Source organism: Nuphar pumila, chromosome 2 (assembly GCF_984573655.1).
Source record: "Nuphar pumila chromosome 2, dmNupPumi1.hap1.1, whole genome shotgun sequence".
Lineage (NCBI taxonomy): Eukaryota > Viridiplantae > Streptophyta > Magnoliopsida > Nymphaeales > Nymphaeaceae > Nuphar > Nuphar pumila.
The window spans coordinates 126,566,094-126,589,726 of record NC_143250.1 but is presented as its reverse complement, the minus strand read 5'-3'; the positions used below and the strand labels follow the sequence as shown (position 1 = coordinate 126,589,726).

At 37.3% G+C, this 23,633-nt stretch overlaps 1 protein-coding gene across 3 annotated transcripts in view; it reads left to right on the top strand.

Moving 5' to 3' along the window:
• LOC149847040 (ARM repeat superfamily protein) overlaps window positions 1-21,755 on the top strand; it is a 139,660-nt gene extending 117,905 nt beyond the window's left edge. For all 3 annotated transcript variants that reach the window (XM_089998270.1, XM_089998272.1, XM_089998271.1), the window contains 2 exons: window positions 6,754-6,867; window positions 21,253-21,755. In XM_089998270.1, coding sequence (XP_089854396.1) covers window positions 6,754-6,867; window positions 21,253-21,336 — 198 coding nt within the window. In that variant the 3' untranslated portion in view covers window positions 21,337-21,755. The remainder of the gene's footprint in view (window positions 1-6,753; window positions 6,868-21,252) is intronic.
• Window positions 21,756-23,633: the final 1,878 nt, after the last annotated feature.

Genomic DNA, 23,633 nt, shown 5'->3' with positions numbered 1-23,633 from the left:
TTTGCCCAAACTACCTCCTACTATCATAGTAGTAGGTCCCCAACCTTAGACATTTTACCAAGGCATACAGATCCCAATTTTTTTCCATATTGATTGCACAATCTCACTCAGAGTGCTCCTATGCATTTAAACCAGTCAAGCACGAATGCTCCGGTGCCTTTAAATCAGTCGGGCAACAATATTATATTCTCATTTTCATATGAATTTACATCATAACTTCGATGGTCTATGCATGACCCTCAACACACTGGCTTGACACTCATATGTCCACAACAAACCGATCCATAGGTTCGGTTACCATATCATCATTTATCATCATTATTATTATTTATTTATTCTTCAATAGCAAATTGCCACAACCTACCATTAGGTTTTGACTTGTGACATCCCAACACATGGTGGCATGCACTAAAAGCTCTGCCAAACAAGCAAAGACACTGTTGGTGCCCTTTATTGAGCATGCAGTGTAATCTTAGAGATTTGGTAATACACATTCGCATTTGAACATTCTAAAAGATATACACTTAATGTGCATTTTGAACATTTTAAGAAATATGCATTTGAACATACTAAATTATGGAGCTTAGTATATAAAATTGAATATCATTTTACTATGCAGCTAAATATGCATTTGAGCATTAGTTTAATATACAACTTCATGTAACAGTGAACAACAACCGAATATGCAGTTAAATTTGCATTGAATATCAGCTTGATATGCAGCTTTGTACGAGGTTGAACATACACTTACTATGCAGTTACATAGGCATTGAGCATCTAACTAATATGCAGCTTCATATGGAACTGAACATCAACCTATAGGCATCTAAATAGGAATTTGCATATCAACTGAATATGCAGGTAAATGTTAACTTGAATTTCAACTTAATATGAATCCAACTAGATTCTCATTTATACATGCTTCCAAGATTCTTCCCACAACAGATTACGCATAACAAAAATTTCAAATACCTGAGAATATTTCCTACGCACGCACACATGTCAGAAAGTCTCAACCAGGTACGTATATTCAGAAATAGCAAATGTTTCAATCCATTTTCAAATAATTTTAACGATCCCACAAAATAAGCATGGTGATTTCTAATCCTAACACATGTTGTTATGAACCTATAGATTTCATTTAACAGAGATCACTGATATCACATACAGGGCTAATCAAACTAAATTTCCAGAATCCTATGATGAAACAACAAAATAGATTAACATTGATCCTCAAAGTATGGACATTTTACATGAATCAACAATTAAGAGAAGTCAACATTTTCAGAGCCACACTTAGCATGCATATATCAAAGAACTTATTGTTGCTTAATTACACATAAAAGTCAACAAAATTCTGATCTATCATGACATTTAATTAGAAATATTGCACCACTATGGTTCATCTGAATTGCAGGCTCCGCTACGAACCAACTTTTGTTTACCTTGTTATTCTTGATCCTAAAGAGCAATATTTTCGATTCTCATGAACAAATCAAGCATGTGATAGTTAAGCTTTAAATTCAATAAGTTTAACACATCATGTTCAATGCAATACAGATGAATCCCCTGGGATTTCGCAAGATTGAAATAGTGGTCAGCAGACCCACGAGTGTCATTGCTTAGCGGGATATCAAACATAACCAGCCATTAGATAGGGTTCAATGATAAATTAACAATTAGAACATTAACGCAGGAGGTTGATAATAGTTTTAAAGAATTCAATGTTATTTACTGAATAGTGCTTTTGAATAGCGCATACATAACATTCATTCAAGATATATAACCAATGACTAATTTGCAACATTGATGGCAATAAACAAAACAAATTTTTTGTTCAGTCGCATCAGAGGAAACACTGATAACATTTGATTGCCAAATAGATTTTCCATTGATCGATAATCTAAACTTATTTATATACTGTGAATCAAATTCAGTTACTTAGAGAAAACAAATACAGATGATTCCGATATTCAGTCACTTAGAGAAAACAAATACAGATGATTCAAATACCGATGTTCATGAAAAAAAAAACTAAAGAGAAAACAATTACAAATTATTTATATATTGTGATTCAAATTCAGTCACTTAGAGAAAACAAATACAGATGATTCCAATATTCAGTCACTTAGAGAAAACAAATACGGATGATTCAAATACAGATGTTCACGAGAAAACTAAAGAGCAATACTTTCGATTCTCATGAACAAATCAAGCATGTGATAATCACTACCTATGGATTACACAACATTTTAGAAAGATGATATAGTTGAGTAAACAAAAAGGGGGCCTGAATCTACATTTAGCAAACCAAAGAGCCCATAATTTTTTTTTCTAGTTACTCAAACAATTTAAGAAGCATTCAAATTAGGTGATAGGTAACACGATCTTATGCAACGAACGTGTACGAGTGTACAAAGATAAATTGGGACAATGGATAATCGTATATGGTTCTTTTTTTTTTTAACCGAAACAAAACCCTATAGCAGGAATAAAAAACCTCTCCCCTTTTTACAGAAATGCGAAACCCATAACCCCCTTTACAATAACAATCCGAAACCACCAAATTGTAGATTTGGGGTTTTCGGTTTAGGGTTGACAGAAACCCCCAATTTGGGGATTTTCCTTTTGGTTGCCCACGCACACACCCGAGCACATTCAATAACCCAAAAAAAAGTCACAACATCCTACCTGTTCCGACGAGGGGGAGAAAGCTGCCGCGATCAGGAGCTTCCGCCGGCGTCGAAGGCTCTGCTGCTGAGCACGGATCGAGAGGGAGAACGAGAAGGCGAGGGAAACATATAGAGAAGACAGAGGGGGAAAGAGAGAGCTCGGGAGGAAGAGGGTGAGGAGAGGGGAGTAATATAGGGAGGGTGGCCCCCGAAAAGGAAGGAGGAGATGGGTATCCCCTCTTCCACTCCAGCGGCTGCGCACCGCCCCCTCCCAACGCTTTGGGTTTTCGTTAGGGTTCCTTCAGAACCCTAATAGACCCCTCCTTGGTTATCGTCCTGCACAATGCCCACTAAAAAGAAAATTCACTTACCGTGTATATGCGGGGCGCGGTCCGGGTCCGAACCCGAAACTAAGGCACGGGAACCAGACTCGGTCTGGATTCACGACAGTGTTGCAGAGTGGATCCGAAGGTCGGATCCATCCATGGGTCCGAATTTTCTTTTCCTCTTAACTTACTAGTATTAAAATTTTTTATTTGGACCCAGCTAAATCACTATGGGTCCAAATATATTCACTTGGATTCCAAGTAATTTATAATGGTTCCAATAAAATTTACCTTGCACCTTACGCTCCTGATGCACAAATCTCCTTCATATTGAAATTCCGATGGCCAATATCCAAATAAAGTAATTTGAATCCAGACCTTTTGGTCATACATTTTGTGATCCAAACCTTCGGTAGATTGTTATGGATCCACAATAAACTACTTTGGATCCTATATAAAGTTTTCCCTTTTAAGATCCGATTATAAATTCGTAGATCCACATAATAAGTTTTGGATCCAATATCAAATCTAACCATGATATCGAGGATCCAATATCAAGGATCCGAACAAAAAATTAAAATCTACTATTAGGTATTTATCTGGATCGAAGATCCAAATAGTATTTTAAGGATCCGACATCAAAGATCCGAACAGGACATCCAAGATCCAATTAGGTATAAAATAAAACAATGAAAGTATCCTCGTAGCAGCTTCTAAATATGAAATTCAAGTTTACTTATCTGATAAAGTTCACTGTTATTACACTAGATCTGATCCAGAATTATCAGGTTCCAACACTGGAGTCCTCAGTAAGCCGATCTGCAGCACTGCTGGAGTCACATGCTTGCTGATCTGCAAGAAATTCTGTTTTTTGAAGAATCAATTCATTATGTATGACAGCAGTCTCCTTACATATTGCATTGTTCAATCCTTGTCTTCTGCTGGACACTTGCTTAAAGAACTAGAAAGGTGGCTGCACATTTGGCTGAATGTAACCAGTCAATGGTGTACTCGCTGGTCCTTGTAATCCTGATTCAACAATGTTATTTTCAGAATGTTATGCCTCTTGTGTTGATGGCCAAAAAGATGAAAATAAATTATTATTGGAGACGATAACAGATTCCTGCATACATCTTCATGAAAAATCACAACTTGAAATGATTATTTTGTTGGCATCATGATCATAACGTCTGTATCCCATGTATTCATCATCATATCCAATGAATTGACACATGGTAGCCTTGGGAGATAATTTATCTCTCAACATACTGTCAATATGAATAAAACATCGGCATCCATAGGCCCGTAGCAGGGAATAATTAGGGTGCATCCCATACAATAAAAAATAGGAAGAGTCTCCTCCAAGATTGGACAGAGTCATCTTGTTTGTTAAGTAAACTATTGTATGAAACACCTCTGACCACAATCCAACCTTAAGATTTGCATCATACATCATTGTCCGGGTTGTCTCCATGATGTGATATACATTCATATACTCCATTTTGTTGAGAAGTCCTAGGACAACTCAACTTACATTGAATTTCATTACCGTATAAAAATTGTGTGAATTGATTTGATATATATTCACCACCACCATCACTCTCTAAGGCTATTTTTTTTTTTGAGAAAATTGAGTTTAGACATAAGATTTCAATTTATGAAAAGCAGGAAAAACTTGGTCCTTAGACTTTAAGAAATATATCCAAGTAAAACAAGTGAAATCATGCACAAAAATCACATAATATTTGGATTTGGACAAAGACATAACTAAGGAAGGACCCCAAACATCAGAGTGAACAAGTTCAAAGGGAAATGAAGCTCCTTTATTAAACATAGAAAATGAGAGTTCATGACTACTACAAACGCGGCAACTAACACAAGAGGAAGAAGAATTTCTACTTTTAACATCAATAAATCCTTTATTATATAGAACATTAAGGAAACTAGAATTGCAGTGACCTATTCTACAATGCCAAACATCAACTCCTTTATGAGCTTGTTGACTGGATTACGTAAACAATAAATGACACACGAGTGGCGAAGGAAATTTTGGAGCTTCATTCAAAATATATATTATGTATCTTTTTCCCTCAGCGAGCGTCTGATTCGTGTGAATTTATTTGACAGAAATAGAAGACAGAGAAAAGTAGACACAAGAATTATTATCATGACAAAGTTGGAAAACAAAGATGAGATTTTCCTGAATATTAGGAACAAAAAAGGCATTAGATAAGGAAAGGCGACCTTTACTAGTTGAAACCATTGTCGTGCCTACATGAGTAATATGGTAGTGTTTCTCGTCTCGTGTAATTACACTTATATTATCACGATAAGGTTCAACATGAGAAAGTTTACCTGAGTCTCATGTAACATGATGTGCTGCCCCCGAATCCATGAACCAATCTTGAGACGAAGTAGTCAGATAGTGTCTTGACTTGGGATGTATTCCTAATGAAGATGGGGAATGCATATTCACGGCCTACGGATTAGCAGGAGGATTATTCCACTAAGACAAGTCTGGACCAAAATCATTCTCTAACTTTGATTACTAAATCTTTAATGCTAAAATACAAGACAACCCTTACACATGAATATTAATACATAAATGAGCATTACCCACACTAATGATACATAATATTATATTCCTCAACATAGTCAGCCTTAAAAAATTATCGTTCAAAGTTCATTAGTCTTTAAATGTAGCTGAAGAAATAAAACTGAAAAAGGAACTTATAGGCCATGGTTCTCATCGTCATGAAACTTTTCTGGATGTTGTATAGAGTTTATATTAGATATTGGCTGTTGCATTTTAGCACCTCATACTATGTCACAGGGATTCGGCTAGCAGGGTACCGCACTCGCGCCGACGCGACACGATGTGACACGGGTGCGGGTGTGGCACCGGGTGCGGTCAACCCGACCCTGGGTGCGGTCAACGCACCCAGGATCATTTTGGTCCAATTTTCGGACTTAAAAAAAAATGCCAAGAAATTTTTTTTTGCCCTATATGTCACAGGGATTCTCCAACTAGGTGCCGCACCCGTGTCGCACCCGCACCCGATGCGGTTAACCTGACCTTGGGTGCAGTCAACGCACCCATGGTCATTTATGTCCAACTTTTGGACTTTATATATATATATATATATATGCTGCACCCCCGCACCCAGGTTTTTTGAAAGTGCCGCACCCTCGCACCCACACCCACACCCATGTGACATAAACCTCATATAATCTGGTGCTGCTTCTTTTGCTTCTTCTATTGATGCATCTACAGCTGAGGTCAACAACCCATACATAGAGGAATCCTATGTGAAAAAGTAAACTGAACTAATGCCAACAGTATGCTAAAGCACAGCATATACAAATAAAAAAAAGTAGACTTTCCACCTCAAATATGATTAGCTTATGTTTTGTGAAGTGTGTTTATGCAAAGATACACTCTGTGCTTGTTATAGTTCATCCATATGCTATTGCAAAATGGTTTCCATATCACAACTAATTCTAATTGAACATCCATAACACCAATTCATAGAACACTTTAATAAAGAAAACAAAATACAAATGGGCCGATGCAAATATAATACAAGACTATTGCACATCTATCATTGACAAATTTATAATAATGTTTTTGTTGCAAACACATTTACCTGCTAGATCATTTGGGTTTTTATATTTATTCCATTCTGCCTGTAAACATATATGAAGTGCCCTGTATGATTCAAGTGTATGTTTAACTTGCAAAGCGCTCCTTACAGGAAGCTGGGCAAAGAGCCCTTTGGTCTGTCAATGGTCCACGCATACTACAAGTAGGGTATGAAGATGAAGAAGATCCGAATGTTATGGAAGCATATGAACGGATAGGTTCTCTGGTACATACTGCTCTTATTTTCCATTTTCTTAGTTGCTATTACTTGTCATAAACTCTATTTTAAAGTTTAATTGTTGGTAGTTTAAGCAACTCTAGAGGGGGTGCATGGTGTGGCATTGGCATGGGCAGTTAGGGCTATTTAGGTGCTTTTAGGAATGAAATCATTCATTTTCACTTATGTCTTTGTTTCTATTTTTTACTACAAATTCAAATTTATTTTATGAAATAAATAAGAAACATATATAAGTTTGATTTAGCAAAATGTGCCATGACAAAAGTTTTATCTTCGGCTACGTTTTAGAAAACCATATCACCTTCCTTTGATGTTTACTCCTTGGGATATATATATATATATATATATATATATATTGTTAAAATGTATCTCCCAAAATCGTTGATGTAAATATAAATATATATACTTATATAAATAGAGATACATTTACATATAATTCATATATGTATATGTATCTCTCTATATATAAATATATATATATTTATATATATTTCTCTTTTTATTTTATGTTTACCCGATAAGGGTATAATTGTAATTTTCCCTCTTGCGCATATTCCATTTGGAATATGTTGTACTTTTCTTTCTTTTTATTTTTATATTTTCTTTATTCTTTTTATTTTTTATTTTTCACTTTTCATAAAAGGTGCATTGGGGGGTCCCCCAATAGAGTCGTTGGGGACCCCCAACGGTCACAAATGTGACCGTTGGGGGCTCCCCAACGACTCCTTTGGGAGCCCCCTTGCACCTCCTCTTTCTTGTATAAATAGGGGTGTTCCCCCCTTGTTTTTCCTAAGCTTGAGAGTCTCAAGCATTCGGTTCTTTCTATGAAATACATGCCATTGTGCATGTTTATTATTTTTACGCTTTTGCGTACTTTGTTCAAGTGTTGTGAGAGTGCCTTCGTGCACATCGTTTCTATTTTATTTGTGCTCGTATGCGTATTGTCTTTTCATAGACAATTTTACATGGTATCAAAGCAAGGTTGATCATTGAAGATCGTGGGATTCTCTATTTTCGAGTGCCTCGAAAAACGTGTCTTCCGATCTTTGAAGTTTGAAGTGGTGGATCCTTCTCAAATATTTTAGAAGAATCTTGTGCAAAGTTGGTGTTGGAAAGATTGTGTTGGTACGCTTTTTTCTCTACCTCTTTACTCTCTAATGGGCGAAAAAGAGTCCCATTTTGCTCTTGGTTTCAAATTAAATGGGTCCAACTATCATGTTTGGGCCGGAAATATGGAGGCTCATATAAAAGGAAAAGGCCTATGGGGATATGTACTTGGCACAATTCCGAAACCGGAACCCAAGATTACCATAGTAAATGGAGGCGAAATCAAGATTCTTGAGGGAGAAGAAAGAACCAAAGCCCTTGAAGAATATTTCAAGAAACACGATGAATGGGAAATGAAGAATTTCAAGATTCTTTCATGGTTTTTTCATCCGTGGAAACCAAGATTAATGCCAACATTATTAAATTCAAAAAGGCATCGGAAGCTTGGCATTATCTTGAAAAAATGTACACTTCAAGGGATCTCTCTCATAAGTATTACTTTCAAAAGAAGGCTATCTCCCTTACTCAAGGTGAAATGACGATTAGGGAATACTTTGCCGATCTTTCCTCTATTTGGGATGAGCTTGCAATGCTTGAACCAAAATGGAGTGGAGAGGCAATTGAGCTCCGTCACAAGCAACTTGAAGAAGATCGGTTCTTCAATTTTTTGAATGGGCTAAGGCCCAAATTTGAGCAAATAAGGTCATCTCTTCTCTCCTCTTTTTCTCCTCCTTCTCTTGAAGATGTTCTCACCAAATTAAGTGGTGAAGAGACTCGTATGAATTTATGTAAACAAGGACCAAATGTTCTTGCGGTTCCTTGTAATATTGAAGAAAATAGTGAGGTCAATGCCGTATCCCGACCCGGAAACAATGTAAGAACCTATCGTCCCCCTCATTTTAAATTTCAAAATCAAGGTGAAAATGGTGGTCAAAGAGGAAGAAGGGACTATAGCAAAACTATTTGTCATTTTTGTAAAGAACCGGGGCATATCAAGCCCGTATGTTCCAAATGGAAGAAACTTCTTGCCATGGCTACCACTGGTGTACCGCAGAAGGATGAGGCATCTTCGAGTGGGACCCTTTCTATAAATCAAATAGTGGAAGCTCTTCAACCTCTCCTCAAGGGATCTACTTCCGGTGCGGCCGTATCCACTTCTTCCTCTCCAGGTAAAATCTCTTGGCTTTTGGACTCCGGTGCATCCTTTCATATGTCCCCAAACATTTTTTCACTTTCCGATTATTCGAAAAATGGTTCTCCATCTTATGTCTCCACTGCAGATGGAACCTCTCTTGAAATTAAAGGAATAGGTAATTTTGAAACTCAAGAATTTTCTATTCCAAAAATCAGATTTATACCTAAACTTAACTTGAATCTCCTCTCTGTGTCTCAACTCACGGACCATGGCTGTGATATTAAATTCTCTTGTGATAAATGCTTAATACAGGATCGCCAGTCCGGGAAATTGATTGGGGAAGGCTTTAGAAGAGGAGATTTATACTATATGGAATCTCTTCAAGTTCCAAAAGTTTTGTGTAATGTTGCCCGACATAAAGATATAAATGTGTGGCACAAAAGACTTGGTCATCCTAATATCACCAAGTTATCATATTTACATTTTGCAAAAGACCTATGTAAAAGCTCTTTTTCTTGTAATGACTGCATTCTCGGAAAAATGTGAAGCTTACCTTTTGAGCAAAGAACTATGTTCTCTTCTAAAACTTTCGAAATTGTTCATTCGGATGTTTGGGGACCTGCACCTGTTGTTTCAAAAGGAGGATTTTCTTATTACGTAATATTTGTGGATGATTTTTCCAGATATTCGTGGATATATTTTCTTAAGTTTAAACATGAAGTGTTTTCATGTTTTAAAAAATTTCATTCAATGATTAAGAATTAATTCAACAGCAACATAAAGATATTTAGAAGTGACTCTGGAGGAGAATATCTCTCCAATCAATTTAAGGTATATCTTGAGGATCACGGAATTATTCACCAAAGGTCTTGTCCTAAAACACCTCAACAGAATGGGTTGGCTGAAAAAAAACATAGGCACATTATTGAGACCACTAGGACCCTTCTTATATCTCAAAATATTCCTAAAAACTTTTGGGCTGAAGCAGCTCTTGCTTCTGTTTATTTGATAAATCGCTTACCATCTAGGATATTAGGGAAAATATCTCCCTTTGAGGTATTACATAAGCTTGAACCTGATTATAATAGGTTAAGAGTCTTTGGATGTAAGTGTTTTATACTTACAGATAAGAATGACAAGCTTTCTCCCAAGGCTATTCCTTGTGCCTTTCTTGGTTATTCCGAAACTCAAAAAGGTTTTCGTTGTTATGACCTTAGAGATGATAAGCTATATGTCTCTAGAAATGTAACTTTTTTAGAAAATGAGAGTGGTTTTGAAAAAAATGTTTCTCAACAAGAAAATTTTGATTACTCCTTATTTGACTTATTATCTAGTAATGATGATATATCTAGTGATGATGAGGTATCATTAAACCATGATGAGGAAAATGATGCAGATATTGGTGAACATAACTCACTCAATGAACAAGAAAGTAGAGTTCCAAGTGAGCCTATAACCTACTCTCGTAGAAACCAAGACACCTTTAGAAGTGCTATTGATCAATATAGTGAGCTTTCTCCTATTCTTGACCATAGAAGATCTGAAAGGAATAGAAGACCTTCAACTCGTTTTGTATCTTTTGACTCTTTTTCACCTCGATATAGGGCTTGTCTTAGTGCCATTCACTCTTATTTTGAACCAAGAAATTTTGAAGAAGCTAAAAAATGCATTGAATGGAAAGAAGCCATGCAAAGTGAACTTAATGCTCTTAAAAGGGCAGAAACTTGGGATTTCCAAACTCTACCTACAGGAAAGAAAACTATAGGCTGTCGGTGGGTTTTTAAAGTTAAAACTAAGAGCGATGGCTCTCTAGAAAGGTATAAAGCTCACTTAGTTGCAAAAGGGTATGGGCAAGAGTATGGAATTGATTACGAAGAAACCTTTGCCTCTGTGGCTCGAATGGTTACCGTTAGGTGTCTTATTACTATTGCATCTATTAAAAATTGGAACATTTTTCAAATGGATGTTAAAAATGCCTTCTTAAATGGTGATCTTAACGAAGAAGTATATATGGATGCCCCACCAGGCATGATAATTCCTAAAGATAAAGTTCTTCGTCTTCGTAAGGCTCTATATGGTTTAAAGCAGGCTCCCAAAGCCTGGTATGATAGATTTACCAGTGTAATGTTAGAAAATGGTTTTTCCTCATGTTATATTGACACTGCTTTGTTTACTAGAAAAACTAATGCAGGGATTGTAATTTTGTTACTCTATGTTGATGACATGTTGATTACAGGTGATGATGTTCAAGGAGTCAAGGGTATTAAGTCCGTCTTGACTTCAAAATTTGAGATGTCAGACTTAGGTTTTCTGACATATTTTCTTGGAATTGAGGTTGCATATTTGCAACGTGGTTATTTTCTATCTCAATCTAAACTTGCCTGCGAGATTATTGACAGGTCAGGTATTTCTGATGACAAAATATGCGAAACTCCTGAAGTTGTGGGAGCAAAAATGAAGATTGACGACGGTGTTCCTCTAACCGATCCTACTCCTTACAGGCAGTTGGTAGGTTCTCTAATGTATCTTAGCATTACTCAACCCGATTTGTCACATGCTATACACATCGTCAGTCAGTTTCAGCATGCTCCTACAACCGTTCATATGAGTGTTGTGCTTCGCATCATCAGATATTTGAAGGGAACGGTAAATAAGGGAGTATTCCTATCCTCTTCCTCTGAATTGAAATTGCTTGCTTATACTGACTCAGATTGGGGAGGTGACCCTAGTAACCGTCACTCCACCACTGGTTTCTGTGTTTTCTTAGGAGAGTCCTTGATCTCATGGCGATGTAAAAAGCAACAGAAGGTCTCCCTGTCATCCACTGAAGCCGAATATAGAGCCATGGCATCTACCACCATGGAAATTGTATGGATTCGAAGTCTTTTGGAAGATATGGGAGTGTTTATCAGATAACTAACAAAGTTGTGCTGTGACAATAAAAGTGCAATTTATATTGCCAAGAATCACACCTTTCACGAGCGAACAAAGCATATAGAGATGGACTGCTATTATGTCAGAGAAGAATACTTGAAGAAGGTCATTGATCTACCATATGTAACGTCTGAGTATCAGCTTGCTGACTTCTTCACCAAAGCTCTATGTTCGCCCAGATTTCATTTCCTCCTTGGCAAACTTGCGGTTATCACACCGTAAGTTTGAGGGGGGGTGTTAAAATGTATCTCCCAAAATCGTTGATGTAAATATAAATATATATACTTATATAAATAGAGATACATTTACATATAATTCATATATGTATATGTATCTCTATATATAAATATATATATATTTATATATATTTCTCTTTTTATTTTATGTTTACCCGATAAGGGTATAATTGTAATTTCCCCTCTTGCGCAAATTCCATTTGGAATATGTTGTACTTTTCTTTCTTTTTATTTTTGTATTTTCTTTATTCTTTTTATTTTTTATTTTTCACTTTTCATAAAAGGTGCATTGGGGGGTCCCCCAATAGAGTCGTTGGGGACCCCCAACGGTCACAAATGTGACCGTTGGGGGCTCCCCAACGACTTCTTTGGGAGCCCCCTTGCACCTCCTCTTTCTTGTATAAATAGGGGTGTTCCCCCCTTGTTTTTCCTAAGCTTGAGAGTCTCAAGCATTCGGTTCTTTCTATGAAATACATGCCATTGTGCATGTTTATTATTTTTACGCTTTTGCGTACTTTGTTCAAGTGTTGTGAGAGTGCCTTCGTGCACATCTTTTCTATTTTATTTGTGCTCGTATGCGTATTGTCTTTTCATAGACAATTTTACAATATATATATATATATACTTTTCTTGCCTACTGTCAGCCTACGGGGTTTTTTTCCATGTTTTCCTTAAATCTGACCATACAAATGTGTTCTACGCTAAGTCACAGGGATTCGGCAAGAAGGGTGCCTCACCCTCCTCGACATGATGCGACTCGGGTGCGGCACCCGATGTAGTCAAATCGACCTTGGGTGCGGTCAACGCACCCGGGGTCTTAATAGTCCAATTATGGACTTAAAAAAAAAGCCCAATGAAATGGGGCTGGGAGGGGGATTAGGGCAAAAAAATCCCCCCCCCCCGCTCCTCTCCCGACCTCGATGCCTCCTCTTCTCCTTTAAGCCATCGCCGACGTGATGACTCGGGCGCGGCGACTACCGGTATGTCTCCTTCAATCTCTCTCTCTCCCCACGTCTCTCTCGCTCTTTTCGGCTAAACCCCCGCCCCGCCTCTCTCTCTCCCTCCCCTATGCATATTTCTTTCTCCTCTGTGCACCATTGAAGAAGTATAAAATAGAAAAGGAAGGATGGAAAGAGGCTAGGAAGAGAAAAGAAAGAAAAGGTGAGAAATTTGTATCTTTGACAGTTGTGCAAATCTGAATGGAGCACACAGGAACCGAGGCAGAGAGAGAGAGAGAGAGAGTCGATAATCCCTTTTAGGGCTAATCTCCTCTAGTTTAAATAGAGGAGATTAGTCTAAGAATAAAATTACACATGGGTCCCTCATTATATATAAAATACCAAAACACTACTTAAGAATAAAAATGACTTCAGACTACTAATTTTAACACTCCCCCTTAAGCTGGAGCATAGATATCAATCATGCTCAGCCTGCTGCAACATTTTGAGAAACTCGGCCTAGCCAGAGGCTTTGTAAAGATATATGCAACTTGGTCCTCCGAGTTTAGATGCTTGGTAGAGATATGACCAGCTTGAACCATATCTCTTATGTAATAACAATCAACTTGAATGCGTTTTGTTCTCTCATGAAATACAGGATTATTCGCTATATATGTAGCCGCCTTGTTGTCACACATCATTACCATAGGCGATGAAACCTTCACTTGAAGATCATTTAGTACAGTTCGAACTCACATTAATTCAGCTGTTGTTTGGGCCATAGCCCTATATTCTGATTCGTCACTTGACCTAGCAACCACTGTTTGCTTCTTACTTCTCCATGAAATTAAGTTACCTCCCACAAACACACAGAATCCTGTGGTAGATTTTCTATCCTCTATAGATCCAGCATAATCAGCATCAGAGTAAGCAACTATCTCCAGGGTCCCACCTTTCTTAAAAAATAGTCCTTTTCTAGAAGAGGATTTTAAATACCTGAGTATCATTATTGCAGCATTCCAGTGTACCTCAGTCGGTTTGTCCATGAATTGGCTAACCTTACTGCTAAAGCAATATCAGGTCTAGTCACTGTCACATATAGTAGTTTTTCTACCAGTGAGCGATAGCTTCTGCTATCAACAGGTTTTGACCCCTCTTTCGATAACTGAACTTTGTGATCCATGGGAATATTTGCTGGTTTAGCTCCCAACATTCATGTCTCTTTTAATAAATCAAGAACGTACTTCTGTTGAGACAAAACCATACCTTCACTGTTCCTAGAAACTTCTATGCCCAGAAAGTATCTAAGTGGACCAAGATCTTTTGTAACAAAATGTTTTTGAAAATGAGCCTTTGTAGCTGTAATATCTTTCATATCATCTCCTGTAAAAATGATGTCATTCACATATACCACCATAACAACTAGACCTGAGCTAGTTTTCTTAATAAATAATGTGTGGTCCGATGCTGACCTGTTAAAACCAAATTTTGACATTACTTCAAACAACTTTTGAAACCATGCACGATGACTTTGCTTAAGACCATATATCACTTTTCTTAATCTGCACACCTTTTGACACTCCCCCTCAACCTCGAACCCAGGAGGTTGTTGCATGTAAACTATCTCAGACAAATCCCCATATAGGAAAACATTTTTCACTTCTAATTGACACATGCTCCATCCATGGTGAACAACGACGGAGAGAACAAGACGGATGGTACCCATCCTTGCAACGGGAGAAAATGTTTCAAAGAAATCAACACTATATGTCTGAGTATAACCTTTTGCTACTAATCTAGCCTTGTATCTCTCAATCGAACCATTTGAGTTGTACTTGATGGTATATACCCATTTACATCCAATAATGTCTGCATCCAATGGAGGATCGACCAGGTCCCATGTCTCTTGAGACAATAGGGCATCCATTTCATCTTGCATTGCCTGCTTCCACCTGCTATTGAGCACTGCCTGTTGATAGCTTAGAGGAATAGTTTCAGCAGATAAGGCTGAAATAAAAGCTTTCATCTGGTTTCCAATTCTGACATCAGACACAAATTGAGACATAGGATATAAGGTACATTGTCGTGTCCTTTTCCGTAAGGCGATTGGCCTGTTATCATCAACATGAAGGTCACAGTTATCAGGAGTACTTACCTCAGGAGAAAAAGAAGGTGAAGGCACGGGAGGAGGTGGAGCTCTACGCACATAAACTAATGGAGGATTATAAAACTGTGAGGAAAGTGGAGTTGTGTTCGGTAATTGTGGTACAAATTCCAAAGGAAAAGGAGGGACATGAAGAGGAAAAGAGTCATCTTGATCCACTTGCATCTGAGCACCAGTACTAGAATAATATGGAATGGACTCCAAGAAAGATACATCTGCACTGACATACTCCCGATGGGAATTCGGTTCATAACATCGATACCCCTTTTGATTTTTGGAATACCTGATAAACATACATTTAGTTGCTTGAGCTGCTAATTTATCACGGTCAGGACCAAGTCTATGCACAAAGCAAACACATCCAAAAACCTTGGGTGAGAGAGAAAAAAGCGGAGCATTAGGATACAAGATGTGCAAAGGAATTTTATCTTCTACGGATGATGATGGCATGCGATTGATCAGATAACAGGCAGTGATAACTGCATCACCCCAATATGACGCAGGGACATTGGATTGAATTATAAGGGTACGAGCAACATCAAGGAGGTGCCTGTGTTTTCGTTCAGCTACCCCATTTTGCTGAGAAGTATAGGCACAAGAGGTTTGAGGTTGAATGTCATGGTCTTGATAAAATTGCACCAAGGCTTTGGTTTTAAACTCAAGAGCATTATCAGTGCAAATAATCTTGACAACAGATTCAAACTGAGTTTTTATTTCAATAACTAGAGATTTGATAATACTAGGAACTTCAGACCTTTCTTTTATTAAGAATACCCAAGACAACTTAGAAAAATCATCAACAATAACAAGATAATATCGACATTGAGTCCTGGTAGGAATTTTACTAGGACCCCATACATCAGCATGAAGAAGTTCAAAGACCTTATGACTGGACTGACTCTGACTAGAAGGAAACGAACTCCGATGATGCTTTCCCAACTGACATGCTTTACATTGAAATGATGTAGTAGACATAATTTGAGGAATGACACGACGGAGCTTTGACAATGAAGGATGACCAAGACGACGATGCCACTGAACAGGACTCGAGGAACAATCAACTGCAGCATGAATGTTTCCCACTGGATGATGTAGGTAGTAGACTTCATTTTCTTCGTAGCCTCCACCAATCTTCTTCCCCGTCAGCAAATCCTGAAAATGACAACCCACAGGATTAAATATCACTCTACAATTTAACTCTTTTATAAGACAACTCACGGAGAGTAAACTTTGAGGAAATGAAAGAGCATAAAAGAGCATGAAGGACATTTTTCAATTGCAAGGAAGAAGATATAAAAACATTCCCCTGACCAACAACCGAAGAGGAACTCCCATTTGCTAATGAGACTCCTCGATGTGCAGTAGTATCCTTTAGATCTGAAAAAAAATAAGAGATGCCACATAGCTGTCTGGATGCACCAGAATCAATAATCCACTTACTATCATTGAGATGAAGATGATCCCCTGTTGAGTAGGCCACACCAGCTACAGGAGAAGAGGAACTTGAAGGGCAATGAGCTATCAGTTCATCATATTCTGCACGACTCAGGGTAATACAATCACTAGAAGAAGTCTCATTTGCATTTGTTGCTTCTAATTCTATGACATTAGCTTTTGGAACATTGGGCTTCGATGCCGGAAGAGCAGGCCGTCCATGCTTATCCCAGCAACGATCTTCTAAATGTTCGAATTTTCTGCAAAAAGTACATTGAAGTTTACCTCCCATGCCTCTTTCACGACCTCGTCCTCTAATATTCAGAGTATTTTCACATCCATAACCAGATGGAACAACTAGAGCAAATGTCTGGGATATAGGATGAGATTGTGGAAGATAAATGACTAGTCTACTCAAGCGATTGTATGCATCAGCAAGAGTAGGCACATCAGATCCAGTCAACATTTGGACTTTAGCAACAGAGAATTCTGAAGATAAGCCTGTGAGGAACCGAGCAACCATAGTTTGTTCTTGATGATCCTTTTGCTTTGAACAACAAAGAGGTCTATGAGCATTAAGTCTTTCAAAAGCTGACTGATGCATAGTACTGGGCCAAGGTCTGATCTCCCTGTTGCAAATTATATATCTCTTGTTCGACTTGTAAGATATGGCTTACATTAGTCTCTTGAGAATACGTATCTCGAAGGTTGTCCCACATCTGTTTAGCTGTATTATAATAAATTAGACCATCTGCAATGTGAGGTTCAACACTATTCATGATCCATGACATAACTATGTCATTATCTTCATCCCAAGTAATATATTTTTTCACTTTATCATTCGGTTCAGTTTCCAACAGAATATGTTTTCTACGATGTCCAGAAACCGACATCATAAATGTTCTTGACCACCTGGCATAATTTACTTCATTTAATTTCACGGAAGAGCCGTAAGAGAAGGGATTTGCAAATGCTTTATATTCTCCAATAGCCTCATTCTTAGAATCGAATTTCTGAGTTTCACCCCTAATAAAAGAATTGCTAACTTAGGAGATATTGCTGATTACTCTACTGCAATACACGACCAAAAAAAATTTATCACAGGTTCACAGAAAAAATTAATCGATCAGATTTCCTCTCCAACCTATTTAGAGTCCAAATCTGGATACTACACGACCACAAAATCTGCTCAAACACACTGCAGAAACTACGACACCACCAGAAACAACACCAGAGACGGTGATGAACCACGACACCTGATCTGAAATCAGATCTGAACGACCCTTTATAAATCCAAAAGGAACTTAAAGAAAATTAATTCTCCACGACACCTATGTCACAAAAAAAACTTTTAATCGATGATCTTGTTCTGAGCATATCTCAGACAACATACTCCTCATGATACAGGTTTCACGGGAGCACCAAATCATTAGAAACAAACTACTTCTGACATCCAGAATCGTGAAAATCCAGATCTACAAATGAACAAAATAAATTTTATTCAACCCACTCAGATTCGATGAGAAAGAAATCACGGCCTTTTCACGTCACCCATATATGCCGCTATTTGATCCAGATGAGAAAAAAAAGTGATGCCTTTAGATCTGATTACAGATCTGTGTCATGACAAATGTCAGACATCAGATCTGCACACTCGTAAAAAAAAATATTCACGCACACCTTTTTTTTTCTTTTTCACTCAAGCTTTTGTGCAGACCGAAGAAGTGCTCATGCTCCCCAGAACCTATTGCTCTGATACCATGTGCAAATCTGAATGGAGCACACAGGAAGAGAGAGAGAGAGAGAGAGAGAGAGAGAGAGAGAGAGAGAGAGAGAGTCGATAATCCCTTTTAGAGCTAATCTTCTCTAGTTTAAATAGAGGAGATTAGTCTAAGAATAAAATTACACATGGGTCCCTCATTATATATAAAATACCAAAACACTACTTAAGAATAAAAAGGACTTCAGACGACTAATCTTAACAACAGTTAGTGGGGTTTAGCATCCCTTACTGGTAAAAGAATATAAAAGAATGAAAAAGAAAAGATCAAATACTTTCTGTTGCAGCTTTCAGTTGCTTCCTTGGAAAAGCATCACTAACTAATCCATGTTTGTTATTTGGGTACAGATAAAATTCCATGACTGTAGTGAGTTAACTGAAGTTCTACCTGCAGTTGGCACAATATAGTGCATGACACGGTGATATTTCAGGCAATATAGTGAGACTAGAAACTGTGATTAGATAGTGCTGCATGCATTAACTGAAAATGGTAACTGGGATAGTGTGATATTTTGCAAATTACATACAACTGCATTTATGTTTTCCTTTCAATCATGCTATGATTCAACATTTAAATCTTGAAATATCTATCATTGTCATTTTTATAAAAAAATGAAAATTGGTTTTGATGATATTATGATAATTGTTTTTTGTTTCATTAGTGTTACTGTTAACTGTTAAAAATTTTATATATATATATATATATATACACACTCCCGCACCCCCGCACCCAAGCTTTTTTAGAGTGCCGCATCGCCGCACCCGTACCCGCACCTATGTGACATAGGTTCTACATAATTCATTTTATAGAAATCGACTCTTGGATCGTCCGATTCCAACAAGCTGTTAGGTTTTTACAAGGTTTAAAGATCGGCAGTCTAAGATTTTCATAAATATTCAAGGCTTAAAAAATAATTTTTTGATAAAAAAAATAATTCAAGTGGCATTTCCTAAGAAATGAACAATGTCTAACACCTCCCCCAAGGTCAGATTTGCAAAAAACAACCTAAAACCACCCATGAGCTCATGGTAGGCTAGAAAAGTGACAGACAGCTATCACTTTTCCTATATATATATATATATGAGAGAACTGAAATATGAGAACTAGAAATATGGGCATTTCCAACATGTTTTTTGTAAATCCAACTATGTGGATGTGCTTGGCATGGTGAATTTACTAGGAATCAACTGTTTGATCGTGTATTTTTTATGAAAAATGTGATTTTTGAATGCTTGAATATTTATGATGATTATGAACCATTGATTTTAAAGCTTTAAAAAAATCTCGTTTATGCATAAAATTGGATGATTCAAGAGCGGGTTCTTATAAAACCTAGCATGTAGCTCACATCCGTATGGTTAGATTCAAGAGAAAAGAACAAAAAAGTCCATGAAAATCACGGTTCACACATTAGTTCTCATATTCTAGTGACTATATATATATATATACATATATATATATATATATATATATATATATATATATATATATATATATATATATATATTAGCTAAACTAGAGTATGTACTCTCTTAGCTGAATCTCATATGCGTCAGCTTCATTTGGCCAATTTGACCCATGAATGCATTCGGCATGATCCATTAACTAGGAAATGCACTTTGGATTGGGTGGTTTTAGCATACAAATATGATTTTCTTCATATTGATATTTTAAGGCATTGTAAACGGTTGAATTTTGTATCTCTTAGAAAATCTGCCTATACAACATGATTGAATATCTTAAACATGTTTTTGTCTAAGCAAACCATATAGATCCTATCCATAAAGCTTGATTCACAAAAAAACCAAGAAAATGTGAAGGAACGGGTGGTTTCTACTAGAGGATATGGTACACTCATGGATAGCCAATATTGTCCCATAAAAGTATATATATGTATATATATATGGAAAATATTAGCTACACTTTATAATATTGTAACCTCTAGTTGGAACTCATAGATGCAAGTTTTATTTGATCAGCTTGACCCCGCATGTGTTCAACATGGTCCATTTACTGGGAAATGCACTTTCGATCGAGCGGATTCAACATAAAAACATGATTTTTTCTATCATGAAATTTGACACATTGTGGGCTATTGAATTTTGAAGTGCTTAAAAGATCTACTTAGGTAATGTGATCGGATGATACAATACTTGATCGAGGGTAGCCAATATTATCATATATATATATATATATATATATATATATATATATATATATAGAGAGAGAGAGAGAGAGAGAGAGAGAGAGAGAGAGAGAGAGCATTTCTTTGTCTAGTCAATTACCTTGGAGATGCATTCAACATGGTTTCTTGTTAGGAATTGTATCTTGGATTGCATCAATTCTACTAAAAGCATGTTTTTTCTGAGTTGTGAACTTTTAGTGAAAACCACCAAAAGCATGTTTTTCACTAAACAAACCTCGTTGATCAATCTGCAAGGTTAGTTTCACAAAACAAAAGTCAAAAAAATGTGAAAACCATGATTTTTTTACTATATTGTGCATACTGTTTGGTAGCAAATATTTGCTGTGTGTAGAGAGAGAGTTTTCATTATTAAAATGTGTGATTTGCGTGCAGTATTCCCCAAAAAATCAAGGTCACTGTTCTCCATCTTTATTTCAAGGAAGAAAAAGGGGCTCAGTGCCACAGTTTCCCAAAAAAATGGTCTCACATGTTTTGTTTTTTGTTGTAACTCTTTAACAGCTTGTTCACGAGAGCCGAAATACCGAGTCTAGTACTCATGCGTGCAGTGAGCCTGGATACCTGAAGACACCAAGGTGCATGTAGTGGCTCATTTGCCTTGGCAGTCAATTGAAGAAATTACATCGAAGTACACAGGCACTGGCTGTCTGGCCTCTCGGCCAGGTAAAGTTGGCCATGATTTTCTCATCCTCTTTGTGTTTTTCTAGTGACCCCTTTGCATAGTGGGTTTTTTCCAGTTTGGCATCTCGTAGAGAGATTTTATTTATCATCACCAGTATATCAGCTGGCTTGTTTTAGTGGCTATTATAATCACTAAGAGTTGCATATACAAGTTGTCTTGAAGGAAGAGATAGAACTGCAAATTCTGCTTGCATGCGATATCATTGTGTTTGTGGCGGCTGGTTCATGCTTTAAGCAATTTTTATTAGACAAAATCTTATTTCTGGGGTCAGAAAAGAGAGCTGGATAAGGGAGGAATCTTGAGTCCAAGATCCACTTGAGGCAACCCCTGGCTTGATCTAAGCTTGTCTAACCACATTTAGTTTGTGGTAAGAATTTTCTCTAAGACTCCCTTAGTTTTTTGAAGAGGATTGCAAAGTTATCATGGTTATTAAGGTACTGGGCTCATGGCTGATTGTCATGACCAGCGTGAATCCTCAAAAAATTTGATTATATGTATTTGTAAGATTTGCCTGAATTTTTGGTGTAATACCCATGAATTTTACGAGATAAATAAACTTAAAATCTAAGTCATTAAGCTGATACAAGGATATTTTATTGTTTTAATTGTTTATTCGTACTTGGATCTCGGATATCCTAATTGGACCTTCAATATTCCATTCGAATCTTAGCTAACGGATTACGAACATTTTAATTGGATATTTGGTAAAAGATTTCGGTTAAATGGATCAGATCTCTGTTATTGGATCCTCACTATCATGATCAAGTGTGATATTGGATCTGGGACAAATTGAATGGATCCACGAGGTTTAGATCGATTTATTAATGAGAAAATCTCTATATTGGTTCTACAACTCTTTAGTGGGACTGGTATAGCTTATATGAAGTTTGGATCCTGGACATCAGAGATTTAAACGTGGCGAGGGTCCAATTAAAAACTTTTTTTTTGGATCTATGGTAATTCTTTGAATCCAAACCAGAGATTTTAAATCTTTGTAATGGGATGATAAATTTTTTGATCCATGGCGGAATCAAATTTCTAACATGAATCTATGAACATGGTGGATCGTGGATCCATATCACAATAGAAATCATTAGGGTATGGTCCAAATTAAAAAGATTCGGATTCTTTGATCCAGACAGCTTAGGGTTGGACCCAAACCATGATGGGTCACGGGTCATAGGGTGAAAGACCCAAATCCGTATATATATATATATATATATATATATATATATATATATATATATATATATATATATATATATATATATATATATATATAAATGCCGTGCATTAAAAAGAAAATTTTATATATCAAAGAAACCGCAAACCCTAAGAGGGGGTTTGCGATTTCTTTTAAAACAAGCTGGGGCGAAGGGGGGGAGATGGCTGCGTATGCAACCGTCGACCACGACCCCCTTTTCTCACGGTGTTGTAACCGTCTCCACATCCTCTCTATTTAACCGATCTCTCTCTCACACTCGTTATTCCCTTCCCTCTACACCCTTCGTCTCCTCTCTTCCTCCCACTCTCGTTGTCTCTCTATCTCTCGCCTTCTCGCCCTCCCTCTCGAACGATTTCGCGGCGGCGAAGCAATCAAGGCCGACCAACTTCCCCTCGTGGTAGCATCTCCAGAAAAAGGTAGGGTTTATGTCATTTTTCTCTATGTGAGTTGTTGTGGGTTGAGCATGAGGTGCAGGATTTCCTGTTTTTGTTCTTTAGGGTTCTCATGTGTCGAGCGACACATGTGTGGATTGCCGAAAACCCCTCAAAAATCAAGTTTCGTTTCTATGATCCCTTTTTGGGATGTTGCTTCTGAAAACCCCAAATCACAGATTTGGGGGGTTTCAGATTCATGTTACCGGGTGGAGTTTGATGGCTGCCGGGAACCCCAAATCGGGAGATTTGGGGATTTTGGCTGCTTCAAAAAATCCAAATGATATAGGGATTCTCGAATAGTAACAAGAGGTTTCCGGTTTATAATAAAGGGAGTTTACAATTTATGAGTCTCAGATTTCTGATTAAGAAAGGGGTGGGTGTGGGGTTAAGGTGTCGGAAATCCCAAATCTCTGATTTGGGGATTTCAGTTTTTCCGACAGTGAGGTTTCAGGTTTTTTAATTGAGGGGTCATAAGGGTTGTAGGAAACCCCAAATCGATCGATTTGGGGATTCCGACTGTCAAAAAAAAATTCATAGGGGT